We start from the raw sequence: 12754 nt of genomic DNA on the forward strand, positions 1-12754 counted from the left end.
GTTTTTCCCAATTGCTAAAACACAATTTTGCAAACTAGGCTGGTTTTATCAAAATACTTAACACAATTCACAAAACCACACACCCAAACTGCAAAATATCTCATATATCCTGCAAAATGAAGCACTGCAACGAAAACTACATATAGCATTATCAAAATCAAACGTTTGCACGAAATGGCACACACTTCATTCATATTACCAGATTTTTGTCTAACCAACTACACACTGTTGGGCATAATGAAAAGCACTCTCATCTTTAGTATGCTTTGCCATAATACTAAAATAGTTTAAATTGTAGAAAATTCTTTAGATGCACAGAAATATTTGCAGATACACACACATGCTGTTGAAACATTTTATTTTTTCACCAAACAAGTCGGTGCACAGCAGATATATTTACATCGGACTGAACAAAAATATGCTCACAAAAAAACAATAAACTGAAAAAGAAAATTGTAGAAAAAAAAAAAAAATGGGCAGAAAAAAAAAATAGAAAAGCGGCAAGAAAAATAATTAGGCAGCATCTTGCCGCACAGCTGTCTGGCCACAACGCCTCGTCCACATCACAGGCAATATCTTCCCTTGCCAGACATCGAGGGAAGAAGTGCCTTGAGTGCCTTATCCATCCCTGAATCGCACCCACATCAATCTCATCACATGCCTCTTCCATAGCCTGTACAAGAGGCATGCGCACAAAGGGCTGCCGGTCGTATACCTTCCACCGCCATGCCGAAAATAACTCTTCTATGGGGTTCAGAAATTGTGAGTATGGTGGGAGGTATTCCACGAGAAATGGTGGGTGGTCAGCAAACCAGTTTTGGACTGGGGCTGCACGATGAAAGCTCACGTTGTGCCATACTACAACGTACCGGGTTCTTTGATGGTCTGCATCATTCATACGCTCTGGTGGTATGAGAATGTTGTGGAGTCTGTCCAGAAATGTGAGAATATAGGCTGTGTTGTATGGTCCAAGGTTGGCATGACGGTGGAGGACACCATGCGTATTGGAGATGGCAGCGCACATTGTGATGTTCCCACCACGTTGGCCAGGAACATCTATAATGGCTCTGTGGCCAATGACGTTTCTCCCCCTTCTTCTGGTCTTTGCTAGGTTGAACCCAGCCTCGTCTATAAAGATGAACTCATGTGGGATTGCATGAGCATCCATTTCCAGTACTCCCTGAAAACAAAGAACAAAAGCAGTCAATATGGTGTTATCCAGTACACTGGGAAACAATGTTGCGTGTAGTGTACTGCAGTCAATATTGTACTTACATCCACATATGCTCGTCTGACCTCTGTTTCTTTGAGAGTTTCTCTCAAACCGCACCTTATAAAGTTGTTTCATTCTGATTTGGTTTCGCTTGAGAATGCGAGCCAATGTGGACAGACTGACTCGTTGAATGTTGTTGAATATGGTGTTGTCTTGGATGATGTGGCTTTGAATTTCTCGTAATCTGATTTCATTATTTTCCAAAACCAAGTTTACAATGGCAGCTTCCTGTACCCCGGTGGACATTTGGCCCCTTCCTCCACCATGGTTGCGTCTCTCAGTCCTTTAGAAAAAGAAAAAAAAAATATATATATATATATATATATATATATATATATATATATATATATATATATATATATATATATATATATATATATATATATATATATATAGGGCTTGGACAATGCAGCCTAAAGATATTTCCCCCACAGTAGAGTAAATTCTACAGGAAATTTGTGCAGTTAATGTATGACAGCCATTCATGAAGTAAACAGGTGTCACCCAACTGATACACTATGACATGGGGTGTACTACATAGTGTGAAAGAAATGTTGGTTACATACCTGTACTCCAGTCTAAAATGTCCGGATGACACAGGCGACAGTAAAACGGCTCAAGTTGGGCTGCACTTTCTGTCCAGCCTCTCGCATTGTCAGCCCATGGTTGATGACATGATCAACTAAGGTTGCTCTGATTTCATTTGAAAGTTGTTGTCTTGTTTGGCCATGAACTCTACCAGCTCTACTCCTACCTCTCACTCTTCCTCCCCCTCTCATTCTCACCCTCCCGCTTCCTCTTCCTCTCTCTGCAACGGCTTCCATTGTTGTTGTAAAACAAAAGGTGCTCACCTGTGGTCTTTTCATAGTGCTTACTTCCTGATTGAAGTGGTAACAATTAACCATTGAGGTGTTTGGCCAGGTGGCACATGTATTGGCCAATTAGCTCATGTAGTGTCATTTTTAATGGCAGTGTTTTGAAATGGCAAACATGTGACTTTATGTCAGATTGTTGTGTCTTATGCAGAGAACCGTGTGCAGTGCATTTAAAAAGTGCCATTATGAATTGCAAAATGTGTGTAAAGCAGAAAATGTGTTTAGACTTTTGGAGACTTGAGAAGAGGTTTTGCTCTCTGTGTGTCAGTTTAAATAATTGTGCTGTGGATGTCATTTTAGTGTGTTAGCAATTGGAAAAAACTGTAATACTGCGAAATTATGAAAATTATGATAATGCCCTCTAGTGGAAAAGCTGTTTGACAAGACTGCCTGAAATTACAGCCTGTTTTGGTCAGATGTAGTTTTGGCCTGCCTGGTGACATCACCAGGTGGTAAATGAGTTAATAGACCAATAAGAAAGAGAGTTCCAAACCCCTCTGCCAATAATAGCTAGTTTTTAGTTTTCCCCTCCCCACTCAAACCACTTCCAGAAAGTCCTAGCAAAATTCTTGGTTGAGAAATTGCTCTTTGGTAAGAAGCTTTCTTTTTTACATGGAACCTGGAAACTAGCCACTAGGGGCAACAGTAAGCATCGGCCTCTGATTCCAAAGGTTGCAAGTCTGAAACCAGCAATAGAAAGTTGTTTGAGATTTTGGAATTCGGAGTAAACGCCTAACCTTAAGATTTCGTAGTTAATGCCTCAACTTAACCTTAAACACTTTGAAATTTGAGAAACATGGATGAATGTCTAATTCTGACGTGAGATTGTTGATAGTGGCTTCCGAACAGCGCCCCGTCTGCTACCCAGTCATTTTAGAATAGTCATCCCACTTTTAAGGCTACACTGCCATCTAATGGCAAAATAACTTGCAAAACATAAAATAACAAAACATTGTATAATTTACAAAGAAAGGACTGGATAACACAATTTACTCTTACATTCACTGTACTTTGTTAGACTTTACATTCAAAATAAAATCAGATAAAATAGCATGTGTGATCTTTGCAGTCGGCCTACATTTCCCATGACTAGAAGGGCTGTCTGTGCGCGCGGACTCTTTGCACAGCTCCTGCGCGTCCAATTTCACTGATCTGTAAACAACTGGGATGGGACCAACACATGCTATGTGGTCTGTACTCATATGTTTTGGGCGATGATGCTGCGAACGCGTGCATCTGCTGAAAAGAATGTTGCTTATGCATTTAACCTTGGTTTTATTTTGGCTTAAAGGAGACGCAACAAAGTGGTAACGCGACATGGCCCGTGCAAATAGTTAGGTTTACTATAGCTTTAAGAATGCAAAAATAGTGTCTGGTTCTTTAAAAATGGATATGGTTTATTATTATAGTAGGAATTAAGGAAAGTTTTTATTATTGATCAATAAATGAACGCTTATAATTTGCGGACTAGGCCCGAATTCTGTGAATTATGTCACAGTCGGATTACGGCCTTTAGCTAGCAATCCAAGCGCTTTGATCGATGTTATATCAAATGTAATCATTTGTTTACTGTCAGTACAGTATCAGAAAAAGTAATAAATACGGTCCGGGACAAAAGGGTAAGAACCGGGAACACGCGGTGATGGAGCCGCAAATTACCCAAATCAGCGATAACAATAAAAGGGAAGAGCCCGAGGATGACAAGGCCACGGTACAATCCCCGGCCTCGAGTGCAGCGGTCACCCCGCGCAGGACTTCGAGAGGCCGAGGAGTCGGCCGGAAGAAGGGGGTTTCTCCTTCGCCGTGTACGAATGGAGCAACACCAGGCACTCCGAGTTCTGGACGAGTGTTACGGGACCGGTCTACACGAACACTACCAGCTTGGTTGCAGAGCGAGAAGAGTGACGATGCAGAAGAATCGAGCCCTGACAAAGCCGTAAACCGCCGGAGGAAGGCTGCTTGTCCACGACCCAGGAAAAATGCCTCCTCCGCAGCTTCAACAGAGAGTACCGGAGAAGTCGGGGATGACAGTAGTCAAGCTCATGAGTACGTTCGTATACGCCTTTAGTACACCATCAATTGCAATATAGCCGTGTCCTCTGCAATAAACGTAACATCTTTACATGCCTGTGAAATTGTTAGCCAGCCAAGTTTGCTTGTCAACATTTTACGGCCATAAAACCGGTTGTATGCATTGCTGCTAATTGTATACCCTGACATGTACGTATTCCAGCACAGTTCCTTTAAAAAGGGAGGAGGAAGAGGGAGGGGTAATACCTGGTTTTAATGTCTAATGTTCTTTACCTGTCCTCTCATTACCGGTGTGAGCGGTTTTGTCAAGTTGCAACCTGTATGTAGCAGTCTTGAATGACATCAACTCATGATTATGGCACATTGTACATAGCTAGATTAACAGAAAGTCAGCCGAGAAGTTATCACTATTTTGATAACTCTTTCTCTGCAGCTCAGGGGACCCAAGGAAACCCACTGATGTTCAAGGTAGGTGACCACCCTCATGCATTGCTTGATAAACCTAGACAAAGATATGTGGCTACAGTAACAAACTAGTTCAAGGTGTGTATGATGGCACTCACTTTGCCCTTTCCAGCCCACCCTCACTCACAGAATGCTCAGACGCGTGCCAAGGCCCCTTCTGCCCGGGGTGCCAGGGGGTCCGCCAAGCCTGTGTGCAAGAGTGAGCCTGGCACCGACAACCCAACCGGTAGGCACACCAACCAGCTAAATTATGTTTGGGATTAAACTGAGTGGGCTAAGAACGTCTTGGTTTGCATGGACACCTGGGGTTCGATTTTCTGGTCGGTTACATCAACTCTGTGGGGGTTGGGCCGTTCCCAAGACAGAGGGGAATGTGTCATCCTGAAAAAGCCCAATCAAATTGTAATTGTTTTATTGGCATTGTGTGATAATGTTTTATTTTTTCCAGTGGAGGAGGAAGCAAAGGTAGTTGCAAAGAAGACAGTTAGGATGTGAGTATACACATGCATTCCAAATCAAATTTCATTCGTCACATGCGCCAAATACAGCAGGTATACCTTACAGTGAAATGCTTAATTACGCTCTGCTAACCAACAATGCAGTTAAAAAAAAATACGGATAAGAATAAGAAATACAATTTGAAGAGCAGCAGTAAAATAACAATAGCGAGACTATATACACGGGGGTACCAGTACAGAGTCAATGTGCGGGGGCACCGGTTAGTTGAGGTGAATAAACTAACCGCATTCTTACTTATCTCATGGCTGTGTGTGTGCGTGTGAAAGAGGGTTGGGTCTGTCTATCTGTGCTGCCGTAGTAACACGGACTCCTCTCGCCTCAGTGAGAAAAAAGAGGAGAATGAGGAAGACGTTCTCTTGGGAGGAGAAGATGAGTCTCCTTTCCAAGATGACCCTAAAGACCTCAGCTTCCAGCCACAGTCTCAGAGGTAATGTTGGCGAGACAGCAGTGTGTGTGGATCAGTATAGGCAATAATCAATAGTCCACATACAGTTGAAGTTGGAAGTTAACATACACCTTTGCCAAATACATTTAAACTCAGTTTTTCACAATTCCTGACATTTAATCCAAGTAAAAATTCCCTGTCTTAGATCAGTTAGGTTCACCACTTTATTTTAAGACTGTGAAATGTCAGAATAATAGTAGAGAGAATGATTTATTTCAGCTTTTATTTCTTTCATCACATTCCCAGTGGGTCAGAAGTTTACATACATTCAATTAGTATTTGGTAGCATTGCCTTTAAATTGTTTAACTTGGGTCAAACGTTTTGGGTAGCCTTCAACAAGCTTCCCACAATGAGTTGGGTGAATTTTGGCCCATTCCTCCTGACAGAGCTGGTGTAACTGAGTCAGGTTTGTAGGCACACGCTTATTCAGTTCTGCCCACAAGTTTTCTATAGGATTGAGTGCAGGGCTTTGTGATGGCCACTCCAATACCTTGACTTTGTTGTCTTTAAGCCATTTTGCCACAACTTTGGGAGTATGCTTGGGGTCATTGTCGATTTGGAAGACCCATTTGCGACCAAGCTTTAACTTCCTGACTGATGTCTTGAGATGTTGCTTCAATATAGCCACATCATCTTCCATCTTCATGATGCCATCTATTTTGTGAAGTGCACCAGTCCCTCCTGCAGCAAAGCACCCCCACAACATGATGCTGCCACCCCCGTGCTTCATGGTTGGGATGGTGTTCTTCGGCTTGCAGCCCCCCCCCCCCCTTTGTCCTCCAAACATAACGATGGTCATTATGGCCAAACAGTTCTATTTTTGTTTCATCAGACCACAGGACATTTCTCCAAAAAGTACAATCTTTGTCCCCATGTGCAGTTCCAAACCGTAGTCTGGCTTTTTTATGGCAGTTTTGGAGCAGTGGCTTCTTCCTCGCTGAGCAGCCTTTCGGGTTATGTCGATTTAGGACTCATTTTACTGTGGATATAGATACTTTTGAACCTGTTTTCGTGTCTCCTGAGCAGTATGACAGTTGCATGGTCCCATGGTGTTTATACTTGCGTACTACTGTTTGTACAGATGAATGTGGTACCTTCAGGTATTTGTAAATTGCTCCCAAGGATGAACCAGACTTGTGGTCTTCCATTTTCTTCTGAGGTCTTGGCTGATTTCTTTAGATTTTCCCATAATGTCAAGCAAAGAGGCACTGAGTTTGAAGGTAGGCCTTGAAATACATCCACAGTTACACCTCCAATTGACTCAAATGATGTCAATTAGCCGAACAGAAGGTTCTAAAGCCATGACATACTTTTCTGGTATTTTCCAAACTGTTTAAAGGCACAGTCAACTTAGTGTACATAAACTTCTGACCCACTGGAATTGTGATACAGTGAAATAATCTGTCTGGAAACAATTGCTGGAAAAATTACGTGTCATGCACAAAGAAGATGTCCAAACCGACTTGCCAAAACTATAGTTTGTTAACAAGAAATTGGTGGTGGTTGAAAAACGAGTTTTAATGACTCCAACATAAGTGTATGTAAACCTCCGACTTCAACTGTACACATTTAGCAAGTGGAGGTGTGGTATAATCATTGTGTGTGTACGGCTATGAGTTTGAGCACTGTGCTTGTGTTACAGTGGGGAAATCAGCAGTGATGATGACATTCCCTTCAGAGATGACCTCAACGACCAGAGCTACAACCCGGAGGCTGAGACTACTAGGTGCGTATGTGTGTCGTAATGCTTTCCCTTTGGGAGCGTGTGCATGTCAGCTCCAATGTATTATTCCCTTTGTGCGAATGGGTGTGCGTATGCATATAAATGTTTGCGTGTGTTTTTGTGTGTGTTTTACCCATGTGACCTGTCTGTTGACCTTCCAAATGGATCCTCCGTCTCTTAGGGATGCCCCCAAACCACGGCGCAAACCCCCTCCGAGACAGAAAGAGAAAAAAGAGAAGGAGCCAGGAATCAAGATAGAGGGCACAGACGTGAAGCTGGAGAACGAGTTCGGAGAGGGGGATTTGCCCAGAAAGTATGCCCCCCCCGATTCTCCCACCTTCTCCCAAAGTGTGCACTTGCACTCTCCCCATCATGTATTTAAAAGCATTGGAAGTGGCTGGCGTTTCCACCGTTGTTAAATCCATAAAGGAGAGTGTGCAATTTCAGACTTCAAAGGATGGATGTGCAAGAGTAGACTTCTGTCACTTTGGGAATTTGAATTGGATCTGGCATTGGTTTGTTCTCTTGATTTTTAACTCCTTGCTTGAATAGAGTTCTCCAACTTATTTTATTCTCTCTTTTCCCTCAGGAGAGGCAGGCGAAGGAAAGATGATAAAAGTCCCCGGCTCCCGAAAAGAAGGTAAAGTTGACATTACTGTTCAACTGCAACAATACTCGTTATTCATTATTTTACAGTCAACTAAGAAAAACATTAGTGAGATCATATGTATAAAAGCTGAACCCTCACCTTTGACGTACATGATGATTGACATGCATGATTGACAGTTCTGTCGTGTCCCGCCCCCACAGGAAGAAGCCCCCGGTGCAGTACGTGCGCTGTGAGATGGAGGGGTGTGGCACAGTCCTGGCTCACCCTCGCTACCTGCAGGTCTGCCATAGCAACTGTAGTGGTCGCCATAGCGACGACGAAGCGCACAAGCTATTCTGAGATTGAGTTGTGCACGAACAGGGTTGGGGTCGATTTCAATTCAGATTTTTTTTTTCAATGCATGCAATTGAATTTCAATTTCACTTCCTGAATTGGCTGTTGAAATGGAATTGACCCCAACGCAGGTGAATAGTATTAAGCTTTTTTCCCCGTCCTTCGTCTCTCTCGCTGACTCTCTCTTTTTTTTCTGTAATTCCCAGCACCATATTAAGTACCAGCACCTTTTGAAGAAGAAGTTTGTATGTCCTCACCCATCCTGCGGAAGACTCTTCAGGCTGCAGAAACAGCTACTTCGCCATGCCAAGCACCACACCGGTAAACACACACACACACACGTAGAGATCCACATTCAGACACACTGAATGCTAACTATCCTCACTTAACATTTACATGCACACACAAGTACAGTATACATGCAATCACAGAAGCAGCGCTTGACCTGTCATTGTTTTCTGTGATGAGCTACTGCTAACTCTCTCTGTTCCCTCTCTCAGACCAGAGGGACTACATCTGCGAATTCTGCGCCCGCGCCTTCAAGAGCTCCCACAACCTGGCTGTGCACCGCATGATCCACACCGGAGAGAAACCGCTGCAGTGAGTTTCCATCGCCAACCTCATTTATTTGTTTGCCTGGTTAATTCATTCCATCCATTTATTTAAATGTTGCACCTGTCCGTACCTGCACCTCATCTGACCCCCTGAATTTACCCCCCCCGTCCCTTTCTCTTTTACGTTCTACTTCACTCGCTCTCACTTCCTGTAGATGTGAGATCTGCGGCTTCACCTGCCGCCAGAAGGCATCCCTCAATTGGCACATGAAGAAGCACGACGCTGATGCCACCTACCAGTTCTCCTGCTCCATCTGTAACAAGAAGTTTGAGAAGAAGGACAGTGTGGTGGCCCACAAGGCCAAGAGCCACCCGGAGGTGCTCATCGCAGAGGCCCTGGCGGCCAACGCAGGGGCCCTCATCACTACCCCCGCCTCCCTGCTGGAGGCCTCGGGAGTGGGTTGTGTCGGGAACCAGGGGGAGCTGGTACGACTGGAGCCCGCCCAGCAGGTGACCCAAGTGGGTGAACAAGTGACCCACATGGGGCAACAGGTAGCTCAGATGGGTCAGGTGAGCCACCAGGTGGTAGTAGTGAGTCAGGACCAGGGCCTCCATGCCATGCAGATGCCCCTGACCATCGCCCTGTCCCCCATCGACCCCCCGTCGCCCTCCGACACCCAGCAGCAGCAGACCCACCACACCCTCCAGCTCCAGATGCCCCTTCATTTTGTTCAGCAGGTGGCGGCCACTTCCCCACAGCAGCAGCAGTCGCAGCAGACCCAGATGCAGCAACTGGCCCTTCATTCCGGGTCGGTAGTGACCCAGCAGCATCAGCCCCAGCAGCTCCAGCAAATGACCCTGCAGTCTTATCAGCAGCAGCAGCAGAATCAGCAGCCACAGATTCTCCACATGACCTTCCAGACCGTCGACGGGTCGCAGACGCATCTCCAGCAGATCCCCTTGTTAGCCACCCCCCAGCAACTCCAAACCCTCCAGAGTAGCTCCCATATTTCTACCGCCAACCTCCCTCTTTTGGCCCAGGTCCAACCCCAACTTCAACCTCCGCCCCAAACTCAGGACATTCAGCTTCAGGACCCAACCACTGTGGGTTGTAGCGAAAGCTACGCTCTGGACGATTCTGTTCTCGCTGCCTCCTCTCCTTCCGCTAACACCCTTCAACAGTGTGAGACTGTAGGGGAGGGAGAGGTAGTTTGGGAAGGGGGCGGAGAGGGGGACGGAGTGGTTGAGGGGGATGTCTTGACCGACGCCACAGAGGTGCACATGCAACATGAACTTATCTAGAGTAGTCGGTTGGGGGGGGGCTAGCCTGGAAATTCAAACTGAAATCAGCTGTTTCACTTTACGATCACTAATTAGGAAAGTGAAACAACATAACGTGATTCGGTTTGGATTTCGAGGTTAGGGGAAACTGGGAAAGACGGTAATAAAGGGAGAGGTCTAGCTATGTCCCTCCTAATGTATTGTGGCACCATTTGAAATATATAGGATCACAGAAATATGTATTTATAGTCACTTTTGGTAGCTTTTTAGATCTACCCGCATCAGGGCAGGTGTGTGTGTGTGAGTTGTTGCCTTTGTACATAAAGTGATGTAGCCATCTATACCCATCAACTGGCCTTCTGTGTTTGTGTGTTTAGCGTTTTCATCAGAAGAGGCTGGTGGGAAGAGCTATAGGAGGACGGGCTCATTGTAATGGCTGGAATGGAATCGATGGAACCGAGTCAAACACGTTCCCGTGTTTGGTGTGTTTGACGCCGTTCCATAGTTTCCATTCCAGCTATTACAATGAGCCCCTCCTCCCACCATCCTCATGATACTAGTATCACAATACTACGGTCCTCAATTTTCCATGGCAAACAAACACAGTTTTGTTTCTAACAGTAGGGCCTAGATTCTATCAGATCCGCCCTAGCCAACACCCTTATAGTGGTGGTGTTGGAGGTGGAACTGCGTTAGAGCTGTTCAATCTACAAGCGGCTTATGCCATTATTCCTAGAGTTGACATTGACTGCACGGAATCACATCGAAAGAAATCCCCATGCAGCCTTGTTTACAAGTTAGAAAACACTGGAATGTGAGATGTAGCCTTATCTAGCCTAAACCTTGATTAGGTTGATTGGAAATCATTCAACGAAAGGAGGATTTCTGAGTCATTATTTCTATATAGCCTACACTTTCAAATTCTGAACATCTAATGCAAGTGGGATGGGTGTGTGCTCACTGATTTGACAGCTCTAACGCCGTTACGCCGCCAAAACACCAGCTAAGCGGGTGTTAGCGATCACTTGATCTGATTGAATCAAGCCTATAGATCGGGCATGCGTCGGCAAAGCCTGGGCAGAGGAACTCGCTCAGAGACGGACAGTTTATGGCAATGTTACAGAGGTCGTGGAAATCACATTCAGAGTAAATGCTGCATATGTCGGCTCAATCGGAATTGACTTCAATGTTAACCGCTTTCGGATCTTCCACAGTCCACTCCATATTTTATCCTGGCTTTATCCAACTAAATATACATTTTATTGCAAAAACATCAAATGATGGAAAAATATTTATTTCAGACATAGATCCTTCTATATTATCTTACAAATTGTCAATCTAAAAGGGAAATGATCAAGTTGATATTTTATAGTATGATAGCTCTCACCAGCTTCTGAGCAGCACAACATGTAGAGAAATGTTCATGTATGTCTGCCCTCTTGTGGCCACATTGTGTATGGCATGTGTTGAGGCCTATATAAGATTTCAGGAAAATCTTGCTTCAGCTACAGGGAATTGTGTCAAGTACATGGTAAGTTATTTGAATCTCGGTTTATGTGTCCGGTGTCTACCAGTGGTCCACAAAAAAATAACTCACCCTGTGGGCCCCCGGGATAAGGTTTAAAGGACACTAAGCTACATCTCATAGGTCAGTTGGTGTCCACAGGTTTTACAGACCTTCCTGTAGAGATCCTCTTCAACCACTAGCTCCTCAGGGCCGTACTCGTGCTGGTGAGCACTGGTGTCCTTTGTCCACACGCCTCACTGCACGACACAGCTCGGTTCACAACAGACTAAATAACAATCTAAAACATTTAATATGAATAAGTAAGCGAAATAAACATAAGTGATACTGGCAAGCTCAGTGTGCAGGTTTATCGTTTAAATCAAAAAAGAAACAAAACTGCATCACCCACAATCCACCGGAGGTGGTATGTTTGATCTATATTAGGTGACTTGCGTGGCCGTGTGTCTGAGTGAGGATCAGAACACAGTTGATCTGTTGTCTGTAAAGCCAATTGTCTGTCTCAATCCCAGTATTTTAATTATTAATTATTATTAATAATTATTAATATAATAATATATTATAATTATTAATTATAAAAAATTGTTCACCATTTTTTTTTTTAAAGTGTTACTGACCTTTGAGTTGAAGCGTTTCGGCACCTCCCTGTTTTCTCTGGACTCCTCGGACCACCCCACCTCTAAGGAGCGTTTCTGCTCTCTAGCCAACTGCTTGCGGAATTGTCAGACCAAGCAGACATGGCGCCCAGGCTAACTCAACACTGTCTACACTACTAGTACATTACATGTGATATTTTTGTCATGTAGCAGATGCTCTTATCAAGAGCAACTTACGGTCAATGCAGAGTGCTAGGAGTCAGTCAGCCAAGGTTCCCTAGTCAGTAAAAAAAAACACCCTTGATTATTGTTGTCACTGATTGTTCCTTGTGACAATCTTGATAATTGTTTGTTAGTGATATGGCCGTTGTTTCAAGTAGTTGGGCTATAGAAAGAAACTGACTCCCCTTAGCCACTGGCATTTGCTATGGCATGAATCCATACGGGGGCACACATGAACCAATGGATCTTATCTTTGACAGATGAGAGCATAGCTGCTAGATAGATGACCTCTGATAAAGGT

The 12754-nt window shown here is 44.3% G+C and overlaps 2 protein-coding genes across 2 annotated transcripts; one reads left to right on the top strand and one right to left on the bottom strand.

Moving 5' to 3' along the window:
• Positions 1-341: 341 nt before the first annotated feature.
• Positions 342-2257, bottom strand: LOC115191940 (uncharacterized). Its single transcript, XM_029749988.1, has 2 exons — positions 1840-2257; positions 342-1556 (listed from the first exon to the last, which is right to left on the bottom strand). Exon 2 carries the CDS (start codon positions 1517-1519, stop codon positions 365-367), a length of 1155 nt encoding a protein of 384 aa, XP_029605848.1. The 5' UTR covers positions 1520-1556; positions 1840-2257; the 3' UTR covers positions 342-364.
• A 1159-nt stretch (positions 2258-3416) lies between these two features.
• LOC115191941 (E3 ubiquitin-protein ligase ZFP91-like) lies at positions 3417-10461 on the top strand. The gene is made up of 12 exons (XM_029749989.1): positions 3417-4194; positions 4613-4647; positions 4757-4870; positions 5093-5135; positions 5486-5590; positions 7252-7335; positions 7514-7645; positions 7922-7972; positions 8143-8221; positions 8482-8596; positions 8776-8875; positions 9045-10461. Exons 1-12 carry the CDS (start codon positions 3791-3793, stop codon positions 10129-10131), a joined length of 2349 nt encoding a protein of 782 aa, XP_029605849.1. The 5' UTR covers positions 3417-3790; the 3' UTR covers positions 10132-10461.
• Positions 10462-12754: the final 2293 nt, after the last annotated feature.

Source organism: Salmo trutta, chromosome 4, assembly GCF_901001165.1.
Source record: "Salmo trutta chromosome 4, fSalTru1.1, whole genome shotgun sequence".
Classification (NCBI taxonomy): domain Eukaryota; kingdom Metazoa; phylum Chordata; class Actinopteri; order Salmoniformes; family Salmonidae; genus Salmo; species Salmo trutta.